Genomic DNA, 13,567 nt, shown 5'->3' on the forward strand with positions numbered 1-13,567 from the left:
AAATTACATGTATAATAGGCCTGTGGTAATCTGTATTTACTTATATACGAAAATTCTGACACTTTATCAGTCACCAAATTCATCATTATTTAAAAAATACATTGGTCATATTCTGAGTAAAACATCGAAAATTTGAGTGTAATAGTATTTGACCCTTTTCCTTCCTTCAGAATCAGAAGTTTCGAAAACAGTTAAACACGCCTACGACTATTTTCAGTGCTAAATTTATGTGCCGAGTTTGGCCATAACTTCAGGGAGTCGTGAGGTATTCCATTCTTGGCGAAAAAAAGAGAACTCCTTAGGATACTATTTAAAAAAAAACACTCATTACTGTCCTGAAAAAGAGGATATTCTGACCAAATACCACGTTTCTAGCTTTTGTAGAATTGCCTGAGCCCGATCATGAATGATCTACTCTTTTATACCTCGTATAATAGTATAAATCACAATCATCAGTTGTAATATCAGAATTCAATAATTGTAGTATTCTGAAGGGTAAATTGTACTAGAGTATAGCCATAATTTTCCTTGTATTGCAGATATGATTTGGATATGTATATCTTCGAAATTATAGTTCAGCAGTGAACAAAGGACGCGTTGCATCAGCGACACGCGTAAAGTAATGCATAGGAGCCTCTATTTTATTTTCTTCATACGAAATAGCAAAGTGAACTTTACCAAACAAAAAGTACAAAATTTTCCTATAATTTTTTTCCTATAAAAGATGGTTTTACTTCCTACGTTAGAACAGAACCGGCTAGAAATAAACGAAATTGCAATATATTTTGAGTGTCACATTTATAAGAAGTCATAGATATGAGGTGGAAACCGCAAGATAGGAAATTTATTATTAAATGTTCTTTTTGGATAGGATGATGCAGTTACGTATTCAAAGTAGGCAGTTACTGCAATATTTCTTGGTATTTAAAATTGCTAAATTTTATCTTCCAAACCAGCGTAGAATAGTTACACGAGGAAGATAGTCCTCTAATATGCGTAAAACTCGATAACAATGAAAGAGAAAATTCTTTGTATTTATGTTGAAAGTATATATTGTATTGCATTATGTAAATCTTGAGGGAGGAAAGGAACAAGATTGCTAATCTCAGTAGTATTTTTTCGTGCATTTACCGTATCACGTTAAATAATGACGGATAGGTAGCACATACGACTGGAGAGTTAGTGAGACCGTGCTGGCAATTTTGATTAAAATATATACTCGTTAGTAAGACTATTCATGGCTTTGGATTGATGGTTTTAACAAAGGAAACAGTTACAAATTATAATTTTTAAAATCAAGTGGATTTTAAGCTTTGGTCAGTCTCTCTTTTGTTAAAATATATATACTCGTGTATAGATATACGGGAATTATTTAGAAAATATATTCGATTAAGATTCAGTTCTTTCCTAAAGAAATGTACCGTTGATAATGAATAATTTGCGTTAGACATTTGTAATTGATGCCTTTGTACTAGCCGTATTTTTTAAACAGGTGGGGGAATTTCAGTAGTAAAACGCTTACATCTTGTGTGAAAAAGTATCACGCTTGATATCAAACCGTGTGGGAGACAAGAGATGTTCAAATCTATGAGCCTAGTGCTAGTGCGTCCAGGAGTGGTACTCAAACGAGTTCAGGCTCAATAATTAAGGTTGAACCCGGCCTCTATTGAGGCCACAAGACCGAGACCTTCGAGGGAAGTGAGTTCAAGCCTCATTGAATAATAAACCCAAGCGATCCCAATGCACAATTCCGTCTTCGGATAGACAGTGTCATGTCTAGTGTTGTGAAGACCTAAAAAAAACACGGAAATTTTTTTTTTAACCAGTTTCTTACCGTTTTTTCCCGAGCTTGAGAAAAACGGAAAATTGGAAAAATTGAAATTTTCGGATATTTTATTACATTGTGCTTTTAAAATTAAAATTATTTTATATTTAGTAGTTTACAGTTAATATCATTGAGTGCCTATGTTTCTTGTATTAGAATAGGGAAAATTTATGTCAACAAATATATATGCACCACTCCTTTAATGTTATCACCGTGATAGAATGGAGTTATGGCTACAAAAGATACTAAAATAAAATTAATTAAGATAGAGAAATTTCAATTATCTTAAGCAATCTTTTGGAGATGGCAGGGAAGTGAAATAACGGGACCAGAATCATTTTAGTTAATACCGGTATGTTAAATATATATTTTATAGAAATATGTATCTTACTTGTGCTGTGTAAAATTTCCGGAAATTTTGCACCCGTTAAAAGAATCTTTCGGAAATATCTGCAAAAACCGGAAAATATAATTTAAAAACTATTTCTTCGCCTGATGTTAATCTTATTTGCTGTAACGTGTCTACAGCATATATACAATGTATTTCGCTAGCAGGAAAAGTACTTAAAGCAACAGGTTTTAATTTTACTTTTTAGTTTTCTGATTCCTGGTAAAAATCCCTGTTTATTTGCGTATTTTTCGAACAACTCAGAAAGAGAGATGATCTTATTTACATATACACACAAAGAAGTGTAAATTTCAGCAGCGAGAAATATATTAAAGAATTTAACATGTGAAATTTCCGTTGGTCATTATTAAATAGTAGCAAAATACCCATTCTTCGCAAGGAGAGAATACGTTTCATTTTGGACGTTTCAAAACTGTCCCCAATGAACAGGGTCCCCCAAAACTATGAATTCAACACTAGTATCAGTTATTTTCAATTACTTTTACTTTAGAAGTACTAATGGGGGCTGAATTTGGATTTAAATGGCATCGGAATTGTCACTGTTCATCTCAGCGCCCCGAAAACAATGGATTCGTCACTAATACTGATCATTGTCCATTATTTATATATAATATCCCTTTCCTCAGTTTGCGGGTCGGAAATTGGATTTAAACGGCATCGAAAGTGTCACCGTTCACCTCAGCAACCCCGACAATTATGTATTCGACACAAATATCGGCTATTTTGAATCATTTATGTATATAATATTCTCACCCCTTCCCCTAAGTTGCAGTGCTGAATTTGAATTTAAGCGGCATCGAAAGTGTCACGGTTCATCTCAGCAACCTCGAAAACTATGGATTCAATACTAATATTGGTCATTTTCAATATATATCCCCCTTCCTTCAAGTTGAACCTTCAAAATGAAATGATTAAAGCCATCCTAGGCCCGATCCCCATCTATGTTGAAAATTTTTATCGAAAACTGTCTTGTGGTTCAAAAGTTGTTAAGTTACAAATATATTCACTTTCATTTTTATATAATTTGTCACACTAGAGAACACGTATTTGTTTACATACAACATTTTGTGCATAAAGTTTTTAAAAGTTTATATTATAATATTAAATAATAGTAATTATATGTTCTAGTGTATAAGGAAATTTTGCCTACTGCTCTCTCTTTTAAGAAGTAATTTGGTTAAAATTAACAAAATTTCACCAGATCAAAGGGCACATTAAGAACTCAGTTTCATATAAAGGGAAATGAGTGCAGACTAACTTTCAAGAATAATTACAACAGTTTTATTTTCGATTGCTTTTTTTTTTTTAATCGCAATATTGAAGTTTCTTAACTGACACTTTCACGCATTAAAAAACAAAAACTGTTCCATTACTAGTAAAATTAACCTAATACAAAGATTTTTGTTTTCCCAATTTTTCCGGAAAGAAACGAAAAAAAAATTTTTTTTTTGGCAACGGGTTCAAAATGTCCAGAAATTTTACAACACTAGTGTGGGTTTTCCCAGTACATTCCGCTATTCATTCCACCAAATCACGTTTGTCATTCGCCTCTTCAGCGTACAAAAAGTTGTAACCACAAGACGTTAAACTAAAATTTAATTTTATATCGTACTAGAAGCATATTCGACTCAGGCTAGGCATTGGAGTTTACAAAAACTTTATTTTTATTAATAGGGAACAAATAATTTAAAAGTAAAACTTCATTGAGTATTTATACGCAAAAAAATTAGGAATCAACAGAATTTATTCATGGTCTCCTTATATTATGTTCATATGTAATTTGAATCTAATATACATACATCAACGTATGCATCATTGATCAGAACAAATGTTCGACAAACTTGATGTGCCCGAACAAAAATGATAGGTTGCAAATGGATTTCAGGGTCGGTATCCGGTAGAGTTTTCAGTGTGAACTTACCATCATGATTCAATTGGGGAGCTACACGAACTAAAAGGTAAAGAACCTAGAAAGCCAGGGATAACTATGTGGGCACAGTTGAACATAAGCCATCTGGCAGGCCATAGTCCTTCATAACGCCAGATCTTTTTTGTCCAACACATTGATCGCTATATGTATCGCTGGTGATACACACGGCATGTTACGCCTACGCTTCGTGTATCATTTCTGATACACGACGAACATTCTTTTTGTCGCCATATGTATATGATCTGATACACAGGCTAATATATTTAACACATCTTATCTGTAGTCAGGGCGCCGGAAAATCATATTGCAGCAGTAATTCTGGCGTCAGTTGAATACTTTTCTTTAAGTAGGTATTCCGCCTACGCTTTGTGTATCATTTCTGATACACATCAATTTGGCGCTGACAGTTAAATTTACAAAAAGTACTCGGGCGATCAGTGTGTTTAAATATATATATAAATAAATCAACAAAATTCCATTGTAATGCATAGACACTTAAGTATTTTTAAAATGATCTTTTACTTCCGTCTTTTGAAATTGGAACAGATATAATAAAATATAGTATATCCCATCCACTATATGTGACGTGACGTAACAGTGTGTGAAATAAGCGAAAGTCTGAATGTTCACTTACCAGTGGAGGGTTGACCATGGCGTGTGAAGCCAAGCAGACTGGATGGAGCTCTTTTTTCTGCTGCTGGTACGCTGGGCAGGTGAAAACACACTGAGCCGCGGGAATGTGTACTTTTAAAAAAAGTGGTAAGCTTCTAGCTATTAGGCGTGACGTCAACTTTTCAACCGTGACATTGAATACATTCAGCATTTTGTCTTTACTGGAAGGAAGGACGTGCATTGACCCCACTATAAACAACTTTTAACCTTTTTCTTTCGTGATTGTATCGCATTGTTTCATTTCCTTAGAATGAGTTCCATTTTGTCTTTACAATAATTTAATTGTGATTATTTATTTTTCTGATAATTGTCGCCAGTGGTGTCGGAACTTTTAAGACTCGGGGCACAATTGTTCAAAGAATGTTAACTTTCAAATAAAATTATATACAGGATGCAAAAAAAAAAAAAAAAAAAAAAAAAATGAACTTCGGGAAATTATTTCTTATACCGAATTAGAAATATATCTAAATTGCTAGTGTCAAAAACGTGACTTACGCAGCCGATTTGTTGTAAACCGTCTTAACAACCTTAAACGCCCTCCTCCCCAAATGTAAACAAAGAAGTTCCAATTTAAATATTTAACCTTCCAAAAGAACATGGCACCCACACACGAAGTTCAGAGAAGTTGACTTTTGATAATCCTTCAGATGTTGAGTCATATTTAATGTGTGTCGTGCAAGCACCCTAGAGTTAATTTAGAGAACTTAGATTGTAGTTTCTCAAACAACTTTAGCTGAGATCCACGGTGACTCAGTGGTAGAGCGCTCACTTCCGGTGAATAAGGTCTCTGATTCGATCCGAGCTTGCGTCAAATGGGATCGAATAGACAAATACCTAGTGCGTCGGTTTTCTTGGAGTCCTCCTGACCCATGGTTGAAAGACTAGTCTTTCCACCGTGTCCTGACCTTGGTTCAAAGTGTCGGGGCTCTAACAACAAAATACCTGAAACCAAAAGTTTTGAAAGGTTTTTTTCCCCCGAACCTATTGTCATTTTTATTGTGTAAGTAATATTAGGAATCCAATCTTTCATTTCGATGCATTGCTTTTCCCTTCATCTCAGTACCGCGAACTACTTGTGAGCAGAACTCCCTCGTGGCTATGACTAGCGTACGCGTCTTCAGTGGTGGAGACCGGATTCGATTGCCGATGGTTGCTCATGTAGTTCGGATCCTACATTAAGCTGTAGGTCCACGTTATATAGCCTTGATGCTGAAAAGGATGCTAAGCTTTAGTGGAACCAACAAGCTTCTGAGCAAAAGTATAGATATTGTGTGGTAGGGGAGTACCGTATCTTAAAATAATAATAAAGTGAAAAGTAAAATGAAGAAAACTAATATGAGACATAATGACGATAAAGTCAGTTAAGTAGAATAATCCCCTTGCCACGCTTAAGATATTCAAGCTTTCAGTCTAATTAAAACAGAATTAATTAAGATAAAACCAGTCTTAAAATTCTCTTTTAGTTGATTTTTGCTAAAGATATCACTTATTGTTTAAATAGTCATCTCTCATAAAAATTCATTTAAGTAATATAGTTGGTCTAAATTTATTTCTTTAAAGAATTTTGTCTTTTAAAATTTCACATTTCCAGTATTAATAGAGAAACTAATACCATACGTCTTGTACTGTGATTTACCAATAACTTTTAAACCAATGTTACGTAAACTGTATTTACTCGCACACATACACACTCGTATATCTAAAATCTGCCATTGGTGTCCATAGAAACAAAAAGATTAGAAACCGCAGCGGCTACAACATTTTAGTCCGGATGATTTTTCCTGTAGGTTGAAAACCACAGATCCAAATGAATCTAATTTTTTTGCTGAATCATCACCTAAAATTAAACTTCTGTTTCTAATGTACGTATGCAGCATTTGAAAAACGAGTAAAGGTTACTATTAGTACTGCTAATTGTATAGTGTGAATGTAAAGTCTCCTATCATTTTTGTTCTGAGCGGAGGTTAGCTATTAACAAAAAGCATTTAATGGTAATGATTGAAGAGAGAATTGTTTCTGTACACCTACGAGTTTTTCATAAATAGTTTTATACAGCACGATACGCATGGAAGATGTGTTGCAGACTCTGCTTGAAGAATTCCTTCAGTACTCTGTTATACTCTCTAGTGCTGCACTGTCAACACTTTCGTTTAGAATTTTCGAAATTTTGTCCTTGAGCTTCATGATTTTAGTGTGAACAAGAATTGAACTGTTAGTGCTACCAAAATCATTCGAATACTTTTTTCCTGTTTCTTTGCGTCCCTTTTCGGCACTCAGGCTACGAGACATTAATTATTGGGGGCCACGGTGGTTTAGGTAGAGCGTACTTCTAGTGGGTGGGTCCCTGGTTCTATCCCCGGACAAGGAAGTTTGTGGTGGACATTGTGTCCGTGGGTTTTCTCGGGTACTCCTGTTTCCTCCCACTTTATCATTCCACCGATTCTTCCGTCATCATTCACTTGCTTTAATCATAGACTCCCTTAACCTAAAGAGATAATCGTAGGACGTGAAACTGAAAGTTTTCATGTTCATTTCTTAATATTATTTAATAGCCAGTCGTCCGCCTTGATTGTATATTCCATGCTATCGGTTTTCGTTGGGGTATCATATGGAGTTTCAGCGCGTATGATCTCCGGTTCAGTTTGAAAAGTGGATTATAATCATCATTAATCGAAATATTTCGTGCAGATTGAAAAATCACTGATCAATATAAATAAAATTCATCTTGAAGCATGCCTTAAGAGAGTATGCCAGCATTCGTCAACGAAGCGTAAGCACTCAGGAATATAAAAATCAGAAGATCCGAGTCGAAATTGAACTATTCAATAATAATAATAATAATAATAATAATAATAATAATAATAAAAAACTTCATGTAAACGTTCTTACTCTTTTTAATACAGTATTCTGCCAGCTTCTTTTGTCTAAATTTTGTATAAGTTTAATTCTCCCCATGTGGTACAGGGACCAGGGGTAGCCTTTGATGCTGAGATCCTATAGTTCTGGTCTGGAGTTTACATCTCTATATTCTAGAAAGGCCGACTCCTTTTCGAGACAGACCATGAAGGACCAAGGATTGTGTGTGGAGATAAAGGCTCCATACTTTCTTAAGCAGGTCGGCACTCATGGAAATGATGTAGTTAGCAACCGTGCTCCGGCCCCTTTGCTTGGTTCCCCCCCCCCTACCCGTTTGAAAGTTTGCAAGCAATAAATGCAAGGAAAAGATTGAAATTATGTCTACGGTTATGCTGTTTAAGCTAAAGGATATGGACGATAATGAAAGTGAATAATTGTGAAAGAATAGGGGGAAGAAAACGGGAGACCCTATGGACATGATATTGCCAATCAGACTGGAATCGATCCAAGAATCCCTTGCACCAGAGATTATTACTTAATAGAATACAAGTGTTTCCTTTAAACTAACTTATTGTGCTTTAATGCTATATTCAGGTTCTTTGTAGCTAAAATTTGAATTTCATGTGAATATAGGTCAAGGTTTTATTCAAAGTAGAACAGATGGACACAGCAGTAATGTCCAAGTTGAGATTTTAGATTACATTAAAAAGAGAGAGAAAAAGTGCTATTTAGAAATTGAACAAACTGAGTATGAGAAGATAAATATGCGGAGGTAATATTTATAGCTAATAGGCTATCATTACGTGGTTGCTTGCACGTAATCATGGCGCAACGTTAGAGGAAAATAAAAACTTTCCCGCAGCCTCTTCCAACAGCGGGAGGATATTCATCCGCATTCCTTTCTTACGTTTTGTGTATTGTTTGTTGGAGGACTTGAAGCAGAAGACTTGTTTCTTCCGTATTGTCCTTCCTTGAGTCATTTATCATTATCCATCCACCTCTTGCGTTATTTTCTCATTAATCTTTTGTGTCTCATATACAGAGTAGTACAGCACAAAGCGACGTATGTACGTAGGAGTTTGTGTGTTCTGTTTGCACTGAGGAATATTGTTAGCTTACTACTTGTAGTAATGAACAAGCAAATACCTGCTAAAATAACCTTTTTGACATTAGTTGTGTAATTACAGATAACTATTGACAAGGAAGGTTACTTTGGCAGCAGTTTAACGGTTTATTATTGAAACCATTAAGATAGCAACAAGCCTCATTGAAAATTAAGTGGGGCCACATTTTTCGAAAAATTACTATATCGAGAAATGAAATTTTCGAAATATAAAAATAAAAAAATATATTGAAAAACGGAATATTTTTCTAAAAACGAAAATAAAATTCTCCTTGGAAAATAGAGAAGGCTTTCGAGGAACGACAACTGTTTTGAAACCGAAAAATCTTTGGAAAGCTAAAGAATATAAGACAAGTGCTCATAAAAACGAAAATTAGTTCTCCCGCTAGTCTAGTGGCTAGCGCGTGTATCTTCGGTGCACATGGTCTCAGGTTCGATTGCCGGTAGGAAAGCACAAAAAATTATTTTCACATTCATTTGCTTTCATTAATCACTCGTCTCATTTAGCCTAAAGGGCATAACCGTAGGATATTTAACTAGAATCTCATCTAGTTTCAATTCGAAAACTAAAATAAAGAGGTACCTTTGAGGCTATAAAAGAGCATACGAGCCACTGGTTCCATACGTACCAGTTTGAAATCACAAATGAAAGAAAAGCAATGTGACATCAGAGGGGAGTTCTACTCCTGTACTGAAAGTGGATATATCTTATTAAGCTGATACGGCATTTCAGTCGTAATGCCTATTTGAGAATTGGTATCGCCACGTTTTGACAAAGAAAAAATCGAATTTTTCGAAAACAAACTTTTTTTTTTTTTTTTTTTTTTTTTTGCAAAAAGCCAACAACAAATCATTCTTTTAAAAACGAAAAATATCGTTAATTTTTTTTCGAAAAATTAGAAACTGGAAAACAAAATTTCCGAAAATCGAAACATTTTTCGGAAAAAAGGCTATCCTTAATGGAAATAAATCCTAATTTTCAATCTGTCCCTTCACTCTAGCTTCTTAGTTTTTCACCTATTTTTGAACAAGTGAGAAGAAATGCCGAAGCTGTTTGTATTTGGCTGAATAATTTCTCTAGCTAACTTCGTTTAAGTAAGTGGTCAAGAATAGTGCTGTAAAAATTCGAATATTTTGTATTCAAATATTAACAATGATTATTCGGATTTTTAAATATTCAAATAATTTTAAAGAGTCCTAGCCTAGAACATGTCTTTGGACAGAACACTCAAACAAGACACAAAATATTCCATGTAAGCAAGTTTAAAATATTTTATATTATGCTGTCAGTGTTTAAAACAATTTCATGAGTTTTAATGACAAAAGAAAAAAATACAAAATTAAATACTTGTTTCATTCTTTCTTGTTACTATCTACAGAAGTTCAAAAGTGACCAACCAGTACCGTACTTTGCACATCAGGGGCAACTTTGCACAAAATATGAAAAGAGTTGCACAGTCCTCTGTCAGTAAAATCATAAACTGTAAAGAGGAAGTTTCACCTGCCACCGTAAGATAGAACATTTAACTGTATTTTGGCTATAATGTTTGCAGTTAACATCAGTTCTACCGGTAATTACCCGAAGGGTTTGTTGTTATAGAGGTATGGAAAGCAGTCACTGTAAAGGGCGACAAAATTTGAAAAATATCACCTACAAGAATTTCCGTCAATGTTAAGTCAGTTTCGTAGAATACTACTGTGTATAATGGAACTTTGATACAATAATTGAAAGTGAAGAGTGAAACGTTTTAAGGTCATAAAAAAGATAAAACTGGGAGAATGCGGTTTCAGCCTCTAATCGGGGTTACTTTGTACCGGTCCAAAGTAACCGCTTAGATACGAAATTACTGCTGCTGGTACCTCCTGCCTTCTAATTTTAGGAAAATTTCCTATTTAGGTAGATGCCGGAATGGATATCTTGTTGAAAAATAAATTACAAACAATGACGGATTCAGAAAACTGGTTTGAGAGGGGAGTCACTCAGAAAAGCTTTTTTTTTTTATTATTATTATTTAAGAAATCACTAATTTTGTTTTTTTTTTTTGGGGGGGGGGGTGAAGCTTATACGCATAGGAATGACTAACATTAGATTTTAAAAAAGTCATACAATTTGGTGAGCTTCAGCCTGAAAGTCCCAACCCCCCACTGATTACGTTTGGGATATTCTTGGACATAAAGAGCAAGTCAAATCAGTTCATGGAGATTTTTTTTCTTTTTTTTAGTTCCTGAGTTGGTATTTTTGTGGTATATATGCTAAATTATCAGAATGTGGTTCCTGCGCCGGTACCAGAAAATACATAATTTATTTTACAAATATCGATAATTCATACTAATTACTGATACCGGTACTAGGGAAAACGTTGCAGAGAAGCATTATGTTCATATGTTGAACATACTTTTTTTTTTTTTGTATGTTGTGCAAATATGAATAACTATGGTCATGCTGAATGTTTACTAATGCACTTGCACGAATGTTTTCCTTATAGCTATATCTAGCTATTATATGTTTAAAATACAGTGTTCTAAATCATTACGTTTGTAAGTTACATGCAATTTTGTTTAAAATTCCATTAATCTGGTGCAAAGCAACATCGTCTTACGGTACATTAATAGGAAAATTGAATGTTAATAGAAATGTTTGCGAGAGGCGGCAAAACTAGAAAGCAGGGTTCACCAGCAGTTCATTTCTTGGCGAGGAAGCAGTCATTTTCAGAATATTTCAGAAGCTATTAACTAGAGCAGCGTTTCCCAACCTTTTTCAACTTGCGGCACACTTCAGGGTAACTTGAATTCTCGCGGCACACATATTATTATTATTATTATTATTATTATTATTATTATTATTATTATTATTATTATTATTATTTGAAAATATAAAATACTGTAGTATTTTTTTCTGATTACTGACATCCTTCTCACAGAGAAGAAAGCTAGACCACTGTTTTTTCCCCGTGGTAAATCATTATGCTTATTTTTCATTTTAATTTAAAAATAGAAAACAATTACAATCAGATATAGGGCTCAAGTTGTTAAAAATACATTTTTTTTTCGAAAACTGTATCCAACCTTTCATTAAGAAGGAGGATCACTAAATAACGAGCGAACAAACGAATCTCTTTTACTTTTAAAACACAAATATAGGTAATTCGTATGCATGTTTACTTTGCCGCAAGGATTGAATAATATTTTTAAATTTCAAGTTACGAAATAGTCTGCAACAATAAAGAAGCAATAATGGTCATAACAATGATAACAAATACTTTTTTTTCAAAATTAGAAATGTACAGAAAAATGTTCTACAGAAAAGTAACACAGTATGAAACTTTAAATTTTACATTCATAGTAGTAATTTGAAATACAAATATACCTTTTTCTGTATGTCTTGCAATTTGATTGCTATAGAATTAATAATTTTGTTCCGATTTCCTCGCGGCACACCAGCGACCCATTCGCGGCACACCACTGTGCCGCGGCACACCGGTTGGGAAACGCTGAACTAGAGAATTTAAAATGACAGATACTGGAAATTTAAGCTACTACACACGTACAGAAGATGATACAGTGGCTGAATGATACAGAAGTCATCCCTGATGTAAAAGGTCCCTGGTTCGGTCCCAGGCCCTGTGGGTTTGTAGTGAATAATGTTTACGTTAGTGGGATTTTGCGTGAAGTATTAAAAGCTGAGACAGAAATGACTGTGTTTTGGGATCCAGATTCATTCTTTTATCTGGCCAGTTGTAAATATATATATTTTGTAATGATATAACAGTTTGTTTGTTTGTGAAGGAAGATACGATCATCAGTATAAATTAGAAAATCGGAATAAAAGGTCCGAAATTAGATTCAGAAGAAAGTCAGGAAAGTTATAGTTCTTGAGGTCATGAATTTTCTGCCCGTACGGAACAGGGCAGTCTAATGGGTGTAGTCGAATGAATGAATCCGATTCAAATCGGACTATCTTCTGCAATTAAAACGTCCATTCCTTCACTTACTAGTATTAGACCTGGAGGGCCTTATGCAGAGTCGTTCTGACGCATGATTGGTGCCATACTAAAGAGTTCGACTAACAGGTTTCTTGCAGTAGTCAGGCCTTTAGTATGACGCTAATCATACGTCAAAACGACTCTATTTGGTCCGGAACATTTTGTGACGAATTTTCAATTTTTCTTTTATAATTTCTTACTAAAGCTAACTCTTTAAGAAAAAGCTATCGTTATACTTGTGCAGAGCTTCAAATGAGGATCGGTTATTTTAGTAAAAGTATTAAATATGTTAGAAACAAAGTAATTTCAAAATACGAATTCCCAGTGGTAGATAATGTTTATTTTCAGCTATTGAGTGTTTTTGAACTTCTGTTATCCTATAGGTCAGTAATTTCCAGCTGAATGATCTATTACGTTAGTTTACTTCTCGTCGTAGTAATAGGAAAAATAGTTGACAATTAATCTGACGTTGATAAAAGTGTGACAGTTAATGTTAGCATGTGCATAATCGGCAAATACATGTATGTGACAAATTTCATGTCAAAAGAGCAGCAAATAAGAACAATGGAACGAAAATAAAACTTTCCTGTCTGTTTAGCAACACTTTGGTTTACTCATTCTAATTTTCGTATTTATAATTCTTTTCCTATGAAATATACCACAAAAATACATTTCCTGGTTACACACATAGTATCAGTATTAAAAGTACCCTCAAAATCATTACCATATTATATTCTTACAAGAAGACAGTTATAGATATGCGACAATC

General features: G+C 34.2%; 2 protein-coding genes across 3 annotated transcripts in view; one reads left to right on the plus strand and one right to left on the minus strand.

Moving 5' to 3' along the window:
* The window catches only part of LOC145686507 (uncharacterized), an 84,091-nt gene extending 79,180 nt beyond the window's left edge, over window positions 1–4,911 (minus strand). Inside the window, exon 1 of one of the 2 annotated variants that reach the window (XM_081759891.1) lies at window positions 4,799–4,911. Coding sequence is in view for 1 of the 2 variants with exons in the window: in XM_081759890.1 (XP_081616016.1) it covers window positions 4,799–4,816 (18 nt within the window). In the remaining variant the exon portion in view is untranslated. The remainder of the gene's footprint in view (window positions 1–4,798) is intronic. The other variant, XM_081759890.1, reaches the window with a different exon arrangement.
* Window positions 1–13,567, plus strand: part of nudC (nuclear distribution C, dynein complex regulator) — a 171,969-nt gene that overhangs the window by 128,060 nt on the left and 30,342 nt on the right. The window lies entirely within an intron of this gene.

Source organism: Thermobia domestica, chromosome 5 (assembly GCF_964235325.1).
Source record: "Thermobia domestica chromosome 5, izTheDome1.hap1.1, whole genome shotgun sequence".
NCBI classification, from domain to species: Eukaryota; Metazoa; Arthropoda; class Insecta; order Zygentoma; family Lepismatidae; genus Thermobia; species Thermobia domestica.